The sequence below is a fragment of the Gavia stellata genome, chromosome 1 (assembly GCF_030936135.1).
Source record: "Gavia stellata isolate bGavSte3 chromosome 1, bGavSte3.hap2, whole genome shotgun sequence".
Taxonomy (NCBI): domain Eukaryota; kingdom Metazoa; phylum Chordata; class Aves; order Gaviiformes; family Gaviidae; genus Gavia; species Gavia stellata.
The window spans coordinates 21,326,033-21,339,596 of NC_082594.1; the positions used below are offsets into that span (position 1 = coordinate 21,326,033).

Consider the following 13,564-nt stretch of genomic DNA (forward strand, 5'->3'; position numbering starts at 1 on the left):
GAAGGCTCTGCAGAGGGATCTGGACAGGCGGGATTGATGGGCTGAGGCCAGTTGTATGTGGTTCAACGAGGCCAAGTGCCGGGTCCTGCACTTGGGTCACAACAACCCCATGCAACGCTACAGGCTTGGGGACAAGTGGCTGGAAAGCTCCCCCACAGAAAAGGACCTCAGGGTGTTGATGGACAGCCGGCTGAATATGAGCCAGCAGTGTGCCCAGGTGGCCAAGAAGGCCAACAGCATCCTGGCCTGTATCAGAAACTGTGGCCAGCAGGAGCAGGGAGGTGATCATGCCCCTGTACTCGGCACTGATGAGGCCACACCTCGAATCCTGTGTTCAGTTTTGGGCCTCTCACTACAAGAAGGACATTGAGGTGCTGGAGCGTGTCCAGAGAAGGGCGACGAAGCTGGTGAGGGGTCTGGAACACAAGTCTGATGAGGAGCGGCTGAGGGAACTGGGGTTGTTTAGCCTGTGGAAGAGGAGGCTGAGGGGAGACCTTATCGCTCTCTACAGTTACCTGAAAGGGGGTTGTAGCAAGGTGGGCATCGGTCTCTTCTTCTCCCAAGTGACAAGCAATAGGACAAGAGGAAATGGCCTCAAGTTGTGCCCAGGGGAGGTTTAGATTGGATAGTAGGAAAAAATTCTTCACCAAAAGGGTTATCAAGCATTGGAACAGGCTGCCCAGGGAGGTGGTTGAGTCACCATCCCTGGAGGTTATTTAGAAGACATGTGGATGTGGCCCTTAGGGACATGGTTTAGTGGTGGACTTGGCAGTGCTAGGTTAATGGTTGGACTCAATGATCGTAAACGTCTTTTCCAACCCAAACAATTCTATGATTCTGTGAAATAGACATTCAAACATATGTGATGTGAATTTTCAATTGATTGGGTTGTTAGAAAGGGGAATATTAAGGGTTTGATTTATATCCACTTACCAAGCCAACACTGTAGAACAGAATGTTTTACTGAGTTTAGGATCTGGTAATATGTAAAGACTCTCTTGCACACAATAATTTTAATTTTTGGAGTTCCAGATCCAATTTCAAATACTGTCGCAGCCTTTTGAAACTCTTCTAAGAACATGATCCATAATATTTCTTAGATATGTGGAGCTAAACTGGCATTTGTTATGAAGAGCTGAGGGTCCTGCCCTGACGTGGGATGTTTGTCATTTTAAACCATTTGAGTCTCCCTATTCAAAAGGGATGATGCTGCAAAGACTTTGATAAATAGTTTCTATGTTTTTTAAAAAAAAAAAGATGATAGATTGATCAAAGAATCTTAGCAGTTTCAACACCAAGAACATGATTGTTTGTCTTGATCAATTCGTGAGGGATTTCCTAAGTTATCTGGAAACCCAACTTGAAAGCATGACTTCAGGTACAGTTGAACACAGTTTGAACAACAAATTAGATCATGTAAATAGACTTCTCTAATTTCAGTTCTTACAGGGCCACTATCCTTTGAATATCTGGGTGTTTCATGATCCTTAATGTACTTGAATAAGTCACTAAATTATTAAGACCACAATTCAAATTATTAGCAACTTACATAGAAAATTGAAAAATCTGATCTAATTATTCCATTATTCTACTGTGCTTTGCAGGTCCTAAAATGGTAGAATTCCACGGTCAGCAATTTCAGATCAACTCAAAGGACGGCAAGCCACTTTTTACAGTGGATGAAAATGAGGTTGTAATTGGCACAGATAAACTTCGAGTCACAGGTTTGTAACAGTTTAAGAAATGCCCAAATAATAGCCACAAGAAAAGCACAATAAAAATGGCATTTTTAAATACATCATTGTGTGTGAAGACAAGTTCTGGTTTTACCTCATTAGGAAATAGAAATCTGAAGATATTCTTACCTTTTTCAATAAATAATCAGTAAAAAGTTTTAACAGCAAAATAATAATACGTATATATAAATATGTATCTATCTCTGTATGTGTGTATTTTATTTTAAAGCCATTAGTGATTGAAAGTGTACTAGTGCGTTTTTTTTCTGAATTATTTAACATTTCCAGTGCACACTGTTAACTGAGGCTGAAAAAAATCTAGATATTCCAGTTTGAGTTGTACTGAGCTTTATTTCTGAAAACTTTTTAGGCTCTCTCACACATTTTTATGTGGTTTTATCTTTCAAAGTGAAAGCCACTGTATTTCTGCTCTGTGTACAGCACATATGTCACAGGATGGTATTTGTAGTATATTTAAAATGTCATCTGTGAAAAGACGTTTGTCTTAGGCTATTTCTGCAAATCACCAAAGTACTCATTTACGAAAAGTAAGATGTCGCAGTTATCACATGAAAAGCTATTTCCTTTCATATGACCTGATAAAGTCAACCTTCATTTTCCAGGAGTAAGGTTGCATTAAAACAGATACATCAAGGTGTGATTTCTCTTTAAGCGGAAGAGTCCATCAAAGGAAATACTGAAATTATCCTGTAACTTTTCAATTACATTTTTAATATTTTTAACCTGATTGCAACTATCATGTTTAACTTTTGCTAATTATTGGTCCTCTGAAATCTTGAGGTCTTAATTTGAATGAATATATTCGTATTATTTTACTGTGCAAAATTATAAATGTAGTAGTAACTATACAATTAGTGTTTCAAAGCCAAAGTTATAACAACTGTGTTAATAAATTTTGTTTATGCCTGAGGGTCTTATCTTAAGTTTTTTACTTTTTAACCTAATTGAAATTACAACTTTGTTTATCCAGGAAACCATATCAAATAATTATTGTTTGCCCAAGGGAAGCTAAACTTTAATAGAAAAGCATGTTTAACAAAGATATGAAAAACTGCATAATTGTTAACTGATTTGGAAAAGGTCTATCTCTGCTCAAAGTAAGTAAAAATCATTCATACATGAGTTGAAAGTGTTATGCTAAAACATGTATTTTGACTTGCCCAATATTAATCTTTACACTGCAAGGGTAATTGTTTACTTTAGCAGATATTGTGGAAAGACACATTGCCTGTTTCTTTTTTACGCTGTAGTACAATTCAAAAGCAAATCCATTAAAGTCATTGAGGTTGTTTCAGTGTAAAATTAATGTAAGTAAGAGGAGTTTCATTCCTACTTTGCATCAAATTAATTTATTAAAATTGTGATTTAAATTATACTATTAGCATGAAGGATAAATTAGTAATACTTTGCATACTGAGATAATTTTTTAAACATTTTAGACAGAGAACAAGATCAATGTGAAATAAATTTTGAAAAGTTCACACCATAAGAAACAGACTATCTCAGGCTTAAAATACACAAAGAACATTTTGCAGTTTTTTATGTACAATATAGTGAACTATTTGATTTTACTTCTCCTTATTTGTGTGAATTATGAAAAGCTCAGTAACAATTTGTAAGAAAACCCGACAGTTTCTAACTAAAATATAATACAGCAGAATGCAAATGTCTGAGATTTATGGTATTTCAGGAAAAATGAAAAAGCCTAAGAATAAGCTAATCCAACCCAACACCTCAGGAATTGTCATTTTCCAACAATTTATTATGTTTGACCTCATACTGTTGCAGTTCAGACATTTTCTGGCCCATGTGGTAGAACAAAATAGCGTCAGACTCTCTCTGTTCTCCTTAGAAGAGCAAATGCCAGCGGAAAACCATGATCAGCAAAGTGTCTCACATACCCCACAGGGTCACAGACGAGTCTAGATGCCCATGTTTAGACAACTGAATTGAACTCCCAGTTAATGCAGATTGAGCATGATTCATCTCACCTTGAAGGAGACACCTAGTCCTGGCATGTGGAGAGCTCTTCTGCCAATCAAATGCGGTTGTCTACTTTAGGATGAGCTCAATGGCTCGCTCTGCTCCCTTGAATGTAGCGGCTGAGTTCAGACTCTTAAACATAAGCATCTGGCAGTGTTTGAAACACCTTAGGGTATGTGAGACACCACATGGTATCGCTGCACCTACAGGAGACACTTCTTTGATCGTGGCAGCTGGAGGCCAGGCAGGATGTACAAGCGTATTTTAGATGACAGGTCATGGTTTAACCCTAGCCAGCAACTAAGCACCACACAGCTGCTCGCTCACTTCCCCCCACCCCGGTGGGATGGGAGAGAGAATCAGAAGAGTAAAAGTGAGAAAACTCATGGGTTGAGATAAGAATGGTTTAATAACTGAAATAAAATAATAATAATAATAATAATAATAATATTGTAATGAAAAGGAAAATAACAAAAAGAAAGATAAATAAACCACAAGAAAAACAAGTGATGCATCTCTTGCAGACATTTATTATGCAGCTACAGAGGTATCGAACATTATCGTTTTGTTCTGGTAGGGTTTTATACAGTCAGTTGGCATTGGTAAGAGCAAAACTCACCTTGTAACAGTGTATTGGCTGGTGAAGAGCCGACTGCTTTGTAACTAGCAATACTGACGTGGTAGAAGGAGTGAAGTCACAGCACTGGCTGGAAACAAAGTTCTTCTGCACAAATGGCTGGAGTCTGTGACTATAGGAGTCCTGTTTTTCCACTCCCTTGCCTGCTCTGCAAACTTGCCAAGTAGAAGACTGTCCATAGGAGGGAGAAAATAGGCCCAAGTAAATAAAATTATATACAATAGAAAAATAATTAACGTTCAGCAGTTCTAAAATGGTCTCAACTACTGCGCAAAATGTACAAATAATAATTCATATATATACTGATGGTTGTATAGGGTAATATTTTGGTGATGAGTACATAAGAAATTCATAGAAGGTAGTTGCTTACCCTCCACTGTTCTTGAAGAAAAGCTGGCAAGGCAGAGGTGATCAGTATCTTTGTAGAGAAGTGTATTATATCACCCTTTCTCCAGTTTACTATTTGTCCTTCTGCTTGCTTGTCTTTCATAATCTCTTAAAAGTATTTGCTGAGTATTACTGGTGATTTTCTAGTGCTCTGTTCTATGGAAAGGTTTTCAGTTTGAGTAGCTAATGCTGAACTGCAATGAGATGTGTGTTTAATTTAAACGCTTACGCTCAGAAGGTAAGTTAAGTAGGAGACAATCTGAGAGTATGAATAAACATTCTGTTAGACTTTGAAGAACCAGATAGTCCTTGCTTGATAGTGTGTGAGGGGTGTTAATGAAACTTGCTGACTTCAGTCCTCTCGTTAAGAAAATTAGTATCTTGATCGTGTGTATTTTAGGATTAAATTATATTATATTCATAAACAGTAGTATATAAAATAGTAAATATAGTAATATTCATATCATAATTAATGTTATTTCTTTACAGTTTAAAAGATAAAGTAGGTCAGGAAGAAAAGAAATCAATTTAGGTCCATTTTCCAAAAAAATTTGTCCTGAGGTGTGTTTTTTTTTTAATGTCATGCTGTTCAAACTTAATGCTGTTTGATGAAGAAATTTTTCTCACATGAAGGCAAGGTTTTACTCTTGCTTAGGGGTGACAGCTCTAGAATATGTAAATAAGCCTTTTCATTTCGTCTTACACCACCACCCCCCCTCTCTCTGGAGCATTAACACTGATGTTTCCTGTATTTCCATGCAAGTGATAGCACGTACCTGTCTTTCAGAGCAGGGTGTCCCATTTTAGGAAGTGGAAGACTGAGGCTGAATTCCCTCCTTGGCCCAGGAGTCTCCAATCCTGCAGTCCCACCTCCCAGAACAGTGCTCAGTACTGACATACAAAGTGTTAGGTGCCCAGCATGAGAGGACAGCTGGGAGCGAGCACTCTTGATGTCTGCCAGCAAAGTGAAGCTCTGCCTCTGGCTACATGCTCCCTCGTTTCTTCCTCTTTCATGGTTCACCTTCGAAAAGCAAAGCAGAGGGTGAGATCCCCAGAGTTGTTCACTGCTAAGTATGGGCTTCAATCTCTGCCAGTGAGGAGGGAATGCTCCAATGACAGTGCTGTTTTATAAAGGCATTCGGAAACATTATGTTTAATTAAAATGCTGTAATTGCTGGGTTTTTGTGTTGACTCCAATGCTCTTGGTTTGCACAGTCTGAGAACCAGCAATACAGCTGGTCTCCTCTGGGGAGTTTGGTCTCTCTGTTCTCTCTCTGCTCTCTCTGCTTTGTTTCTGAGCCACAGTAGTGCTTAGACCAAGAGACCTGCCATCCCGGATCAAGAGACAGGAGCAGATCCCTAAAACAAGGATCTGGCTTATTTCAAACACGGCTTCAGGAGCCATGATTGTTGTACTGAGGCCTCACAAATCTCTCTTTGTATAGTTGTTCGTTCCTCTCCTCCAATCCATTTTGCCAGGCTCCTCTTGCTGATGTCTCTCTGTGTGCATCTGGTCATCTTTAATGCAAAAAGTCCAAACCTTGATAGGAATGTAGAAGTTAGACCAGAAGAGGCATCTGATTTGTCAGCTCACATCCCTTTCATAGACAGACAAGCAGGTCATATAATTTCTTTTATAATCTTACCAAGCTATATCTCAAATGCAAACAAACACTATTCATTTTTATATCACCAAATGTGAACTTATTTCTAAAAGGTGCTGTAGGAGAAATACAAAAAGCTGTATATAAACAGGTCCCAGAGTGAAATTAGGAAAGCCTGCGAGACAGAAGAGGTCCCTCCACTGCCATGAGCTCTTCCTTCCTTGTGCCTTGCAGCTCTGCACGTCCCATAGCAAGACATCGTGAGGGCACCTTTGGCATGTGGCATCCCATGCCTGCTGCAAGGTGTCCCCAGCAGCCTGTCAGCCCACTCATGAGCAGGCTGCAGATCTAGTTTTGAGGATGGCTTTAAAAGTGACCTCAAGACTCAGCGGGGCATTCTGAATTTTAATTACAAAGAGCAGTAGATTTGTGAGTAATAAAGTTTAGGAATGTTGTCAAAGCAAAGCATTCAGGATCAGAAAATATTACTAGACAAGTTAGTCTGAGTTTAAATAATTGAGAAGCGAGCTCATGTATAGAGAGGTAAGCCTAAACCTAAATGACCTGATAAAGTCATATTTGCAAAATAATTGAGAGATCCTTTTATTAGTGACTTGTCCTTTACATTCCTATCACCTCTTTCCCAGTGTCTGTGTCATCTGAAATCACAGAATCACAGAATCACTAAGGTTGGAAAAGACCTGTAAGATCATCAAGTCCAACCATTAAAAAAAAACCAAAAAAAACCCCAAAAAAACAAACACACCACACCACACAACACCACACAAACAAAAACAAACCACACCATGCCCATCAAGCCACGTCCCACGATGCCACGTCAACATGCTCCTTGAATACCTCCAGGGAGGGTGACTCCACCACCTCCCTGGGCAGTCTATTCCATTGTGTTGCCACTCTCTCAGTAAAGAAATTTTTCCTAATATCCAGTCTGAATCTCCCCTGGCACAACTTGAGGCCATTTCCTATCATCAGTATTCCTATCATCAGTAATTACTCTTTTTCTTCCAAGTCCATGATAAACTGTTACATCACATTTGGCCCCACTAGTAACATCCCCTCACTCATCGTTCTCTGTTTGCAATTATGTTTTATGACCTATCAGTCAATTTTAATCCACATAATGCATTCCAGGCTGATTTGTGTTGCTCTAATCTCTTAATCAAGATGTGATGTGTCATCAAAGTAAATGCCTATGGAAGTTTATTACACCCATACTATTACCTTTATCAGCCAAGCTTGTCATCTCGTTCACAATTCAAAGATATAAATGTATTTAATAATTTCATACCCAGTGTTATACTGCATACAAAAAGGTGCGAGAAGTACAGAAGATGGTGTTTAATTAATCTGCTAAAGGACCTTAGTATTTTGTGCTTGCCTTTTATACTCCGGTACCTCAGTTTCTTGACTTTCACCGGGGTGTCTGTGAGAAAAAGTGCAACTGAATTTCTTGTGGTTTTCCGTGAAGCCACTGGTACAAATACTTACGACCTTTAATTCCACTTTTAATCCATTTTGGAACTACAAATTGATAATTATAAGTGATTGTATGGATTTCTAAAGATGACAGAGGAATTACATGAAAATCAGGCAGAGCACAGAGTAGAGCTTTTCAGAGTCTGCCCATGCTGGTGATGTCTAATGTGGAGACAAGACTCACCAGCTGAGTTTGAGACACACATCTTTACCTTTTGAAGTCATTATTTATTATTTTGTCAGAGGTAGAAGATAATAGACTGTGTTCATGTAGTTAAACTACTAGGCTCCGCTTACCTTTTATTCTGATTATTACTCTGATGGCTAGATATGCCATGTCATGATTCTGTGAATAGCTGTTAACATTACATTAACATTACTTTTGCAAAATATTAATGGAAGCAATGATTTCCTTCCCTAATCTTTCTAATAATTGAAACTATATGGTTTATAGCAAGTGGGCTAAATAAAAAATTGGTTTTTTACACACAGACATAGCAGGAAAATTTATGAAAATGCAAATATAAGACTAGATTTTTAATAGCAGTAAACCGGTGTCAGACTGGTGTCCATTCCATGGAGCTGCTCCAGTATGCACTGGCCATTTCAGTGCTTTCAATCGGAGGATTGTATCTACAGTAATGACATACTATAACATGCAAACAATTAAGGTGCTTTATAAATGTGCCACTCAAAATACTTCACTGGAATAGAAGCTCCTCAAGAAGGACAGGCTGGAAGGGTGAAAGGAGAGTCGCCCTGTATGTGCGAGAGTAGCAGGAAGGCATGGTGCTCAGCCTCAGGACGGATATACCTCATCCTATGACACAGTATAGCTAACCTGGTACTGAAAATTGCTGAAAAATTTTAACAACTGTCTAATGGAAAAGGAACTGTCTAATGGAAAAGGAAAACCATACCCAAGTGGAAGAGCACACCGTAGAACGTATGTTGGTACAGTCGATGCATGCATGTGTAAGAAAAAGGATGGGGAAAATAAAGGAAATTTTAAAATGCCTTCCAAGGTCATCAAGGCAAAATATGCATCCGCAACAGCATTTTGTTCAGTCAGGACTGCACTTTTACTGCAGATCTGATGTTCTGCAGTTCTCCCATCCTTCTGATTTATACCATGGAGGAATCAGGGACTGAATACAGTGGATTCCTTTTGGATGAAACAGAACTGAGAAATGGGCTCCAAGAATGCATTTACTTCATCAAAATTGCAAATATGTTTTAAATCCACAGGATGAGACTAGAGTTGGTCCAAAGTAAAATCCCCTAAATCTGTATAGTATGAGCAGCAGGCCTTTACCATGAAGTGTATCTCTCTATAAATCCACCATTTTCCTGTCACATTACCTCCTAACGTAGATATACCTGAAGACTTCCCAGAACTACAATTGGAAGACATTAAGATCAAGCTATCTCCCCTGATAAATCATGTGTTTGGAGACCATTCAAAGTTACTGACAAGATAAGTCTTTTATTAGCACAGATACTATTGTGGCAGTATATATTTCACTAAAATGACAACCCATTCACTGTAATCCAAGATGAAAATCTGAGCGAGGAAAACAGTGAAATGCTTGCTTTGCTAAGAATTGTTGGGTAGGACGTAGTGGAATGAAGGACAGTGAAGTATCATGACATATTCTCAAAGGACCACAGTGTCAGAAGAATCACATTTGAGGCAGTCTCTGCTCAAAGAAAAACTTGAATTCATTGCCACCTCTAGCTGGCAAGTAAACTAAGTCAGAAGTTTTGACAGATCAGCGCATCCTTGCAAAATATCTTAGTTGTACCAAATCAGCTTTTTCTGACAAACTTATTTAATTCCTTAGGGTTTTTTTTTCATCATCCCCAATGGGTAAGGTTGCCACCTTGTAACACCCCACCAGCACAAATACAAGAACAGGAGAATAATTAACTATGTCTGGCCAGCCTTTAGGTTTCATCTTGCAAAATAATATTAATGCTAATGAAGAAGGGTTGAAGTCCTGTCTGGATTAATGGATTTTATATTTTCCAGTGTTGTATTCATGCCAGTTAGCAGACTCCAGAAAGACTCATCTATTTAAATTGATGAGGAGGATATCAACAACCAAATAAAATTTAAATAGAAGCTTAGAAATCCATGCTTCCTTGAAGTGGTGAAGTGATTCAGTATGGTAATTCTTTTATTTTGTGCACTTCTCTTCCATCTAAGCTAAGGAGATTCCATGCTAAAGAATCATGATTTCAGCTAGAGCTCTTCTCAAAAAGCAGCACGTTTCATGCATTCTTAGGACATCCTGAGAACTTTCCCCCAGCCCTCATGAAGTGACAGTCTCCCTATCAGTTGGCTCAGCAATGTGCTAATTTTTAATGGTATCCCTTGATTTCACTTTTTTTCCTTTTACCATGTTCTCTGTCGTTGCCCCCACTAATTTTTATTATCCTTTTCCCTTTATACCACATCTAATACCATCTAATACTACATCTATACCATCTACACCATACTTTCTAATCATGCATTTCCCCTTGTCTTTCCTTCCCTCTGCCTGATTCTACATGTACTTTCACTTTTTCATCCCAATCTCATCAGGTCTTCCAGACAGAAAACATAAAAAAACAGTTTTCTTTTGTTTGCACATATATTTGCATTTAATATGTTAACTATGATAATATTAATGTTTAAATAAGCATGCACATGCATGCATGCATACTGACCATCCTGCAGTTCAAGAGGGGTCTTAAGAGTTTGTTTCTCTAGATGGAGTCCAAAGCCCTGACTTAGGGCTTTCTACAGCCCCGAATTCTTTCCTGAGGTAACTGTATTCTGGTGTAATTCAAAGAGCAGCCAGAAAAGCCATGTTAAGTAATATCCGAGCTATTAAAATATATTGCCTTGCTACATATTTACACAAAAAGCGCTTAGATATGTGAATCCTCTAAGCTGGAGAAGATCACTCACCCTAAGGCCTCCCAAATTTTGGATGAGTGCCTTCACAAAGCCAATGAACGGAAGGTGAGAGACTCTACCCTTGCTGCAGCTGGTGGTGTTTAGCTGCTTTTTCGGGCCATCTCAAGAAGATGGTTCAAACTGAGGGGCTTTTGTACTGCTTCAGCTAGTCCCCTGATCACAGTGAAGCTTAGGCAGGAGATGATCACTGAGCTGGTGATACTGCAATGATGCTAGTCCTCAGAACAACCTAAATGGAGGTGTTTGGAGAATTGCCAGGTCCAACAGGGAGGCTCCCACTGAGGTTGGGTGCCTGCCTATTGTGGGGACAGTTTGGACCTTGCAGTTTTGGGCAAGTTCTTTTGGTAGGACATATCTCTAGTGCTGAAAATAGAAAGATACAGAGTAGGGCATGCACTTACATGAGGCCTGCCTGCAGAGGCATGAGGCCCCTCTGTAAAGCTGCTCCACACACACTGAACAAGGAGGATCTGAAGGAGGGAGAAATGTTACACCAACAATTTACCTGGTCTGTTGCCTGGTTCAGTGCAGTAGATGCATTTATCAAGTCAATATTCACACTGATGAAGAGGGCTTGCAAACCACGTTTTCTGCCTTCTAGCCAGATACTTAATCATCATCACATTATTTTGCAAGACTTAGATACTGCTACCTCCTTCTCTTCTGCCAGCAGCTATGTGTGGAGGGGAACTGGAGGGTGTTACTGTGTGGAAACTGGCAATGTGAACATGCAATATTTAGGCACTTCATTAACTGCCTGACCACGATTTTTTTACAATCTGAATTGCTCTCTTGAACCTCAGCACCTTGGACCTAGGTTGAAAATTGACTGTTGTGCTGTTACAGGCAACCAGAATTCCTAAATAAGTTAAATGTCCAGGACCTAAAATTCATGTAAGTCCTTATTTGGGTTTATCCTCTAAGCATTCAATCTTACTTCTATTTCACACTATAAATTCTCAGAGGAGGACCAGCATCCATTGCATGCTGCACTTTGTGCTATGAATTCCAGTCTTGAAATTTACTGTCTTTAGCAGTAATCATAGCATTTCTAGCACAAATTAACTTAGAACCACAAAGTACATTGCAAGAGTACATTGCATTAGATGCAAAGAAGAAAGAGAAAGGTTAAAACTAGGTGGGCTACAAAAAATATTAAAATAATTATTTGTGACAACAAAACCATGGACTCTGATTTTCAGGAGGGTATTGATATTAAGGTGATGAGGCTACATAGTAGCCCCTTTACAGGAAGGATCTGATGAACAGTTCAAGAATCTGCAGCCACGAACTTCATCTGGGTTCTGGATGCCTGGGCTTTAAGATGCATTTGCCTGCAGCCGCACAACGCAAATAATCCTTTCATACCGATGACTTGCTTTGCCCCACCTACACCACCTACACCTGTACCACCGCTACCTACGCATGTACAACCACATAGCGGTAATCACTGTTTCTTCCCTGTTGGGATGAAACTACTCATATTTCAGGAGGGGAACTATCTGATCCCACGGTCATTACAATTTTACGTGCATAAATACCATTTTATATTCAGCAAGTCTGCCTAAAAATAGGGGGAAATCTTTGATGAAGCTACATGCCAGAATTTGTGCTATGTATAGAATAGTCTAAAATAAATATGATTATTTAAGTCTGTAACATTTGCAGTTTTTGCGGGCTTTTAATTATCTCTATTAACTCAAATGGAAGTTACATTGTAAAAATCTTATTTACTTATTTTGTTGTCCCAAGTAGTTTAAAATTGCTCCATCTTCAGATTTTTTAGATTTCATAGAAAATAGAATTTACACCTGTATTTTCACATTACTTGTGTATAGTGTTGTTCCAATCGATACTGTAATAATAGGACTGTATCTATATTTTAGTTGTCTCATAAATTGTTAATATATGTTTTCATATCTTATTTTCTAATATAAAAATGGCCATATAAATCACTGCTGCTATTTTTTTTACATTTGAACTTTTACAATATATTGTTTTTCTTTTTTTTTTTCAGGGCCTGAAGGAGCACTTTTTGAACACTCTGTAGAAACACCACTTGTGAAGGCAGAAGCTTTTAAACAGCTTAGGTAAGAATTTATACATAAAAACATAAATCTAATAAGTAAACGTTGTTTGCTATAGATACTCACTTTTTTCTGAACAAGGGCTTTTCAACAGCATTTACAATACTACTATTTTTTTTTCTTTTTTAAGTGGCAAATTATTGTTTTGAAGGAAAATTATACATTGCTCTGCAATTTTGAAATATATTATGAATGATTTATTGCTGATGGTGAATATTTAAAGCCACATAAAATACTGTGGAAAGTTCTTCTGTAAACTTCTGTTTTTCAATTTCGAAACAATTAAGTATGACTTTTTCTACAATAGAAGTTGCTTGTCTGCAGTAGGTCATCAACCTATAATTAGTCAAGATTTTTAGAAACTAGTATCAATCTGAGGAAACAGACTAATAAGAAAAAATTGGAAATGTGCAAAGCTCTGTATAACTAAAGAGCAGTTTGGGATGAGAAAATCATTATACAGTACCTTGTTTGTTTTAGAGCTCCTTAGCTCTGGGTTAGCATTTCTTTGTGCATTGTTCTATGTAATTCTGAGTATCCCAAATTAGTTTATAATATGTTGGTTATGATGAGGTAATAAACTCAATTTACATTCTGTTCATGAACATGTTATGTTTCATTTTATAAGACAGTTCAAAGAAAGATTT

The 13,564-nt window shown here is 38.2% G+C and overlaps 1 protein-coding gene across 1 annotated transcript in view; it reads left to right on the forward strand.

The window, feature by feature from the left end:
• SGCG (sarcoglycan gamma) overlaps positions 1-13,564 on the forward strand; it is a 105,930-nt gene that overhangs the window by 68,673 nt on the left and 23,693 nt on the right. Inside the window, exons 5-6 of the mRNA XM_059825241.1 lie at positions 1,605-1,724; positions 12,848-12,920. Coding sequence (XP_059681224.1) covers positions 1,605-1,724; positions 12,848-12,920 — 193 coding nt within the window. The remainder of the gene's footprint in view (positions 1-1,604; positions 1,725-12,847; positions 12,921-13,564) is intronic.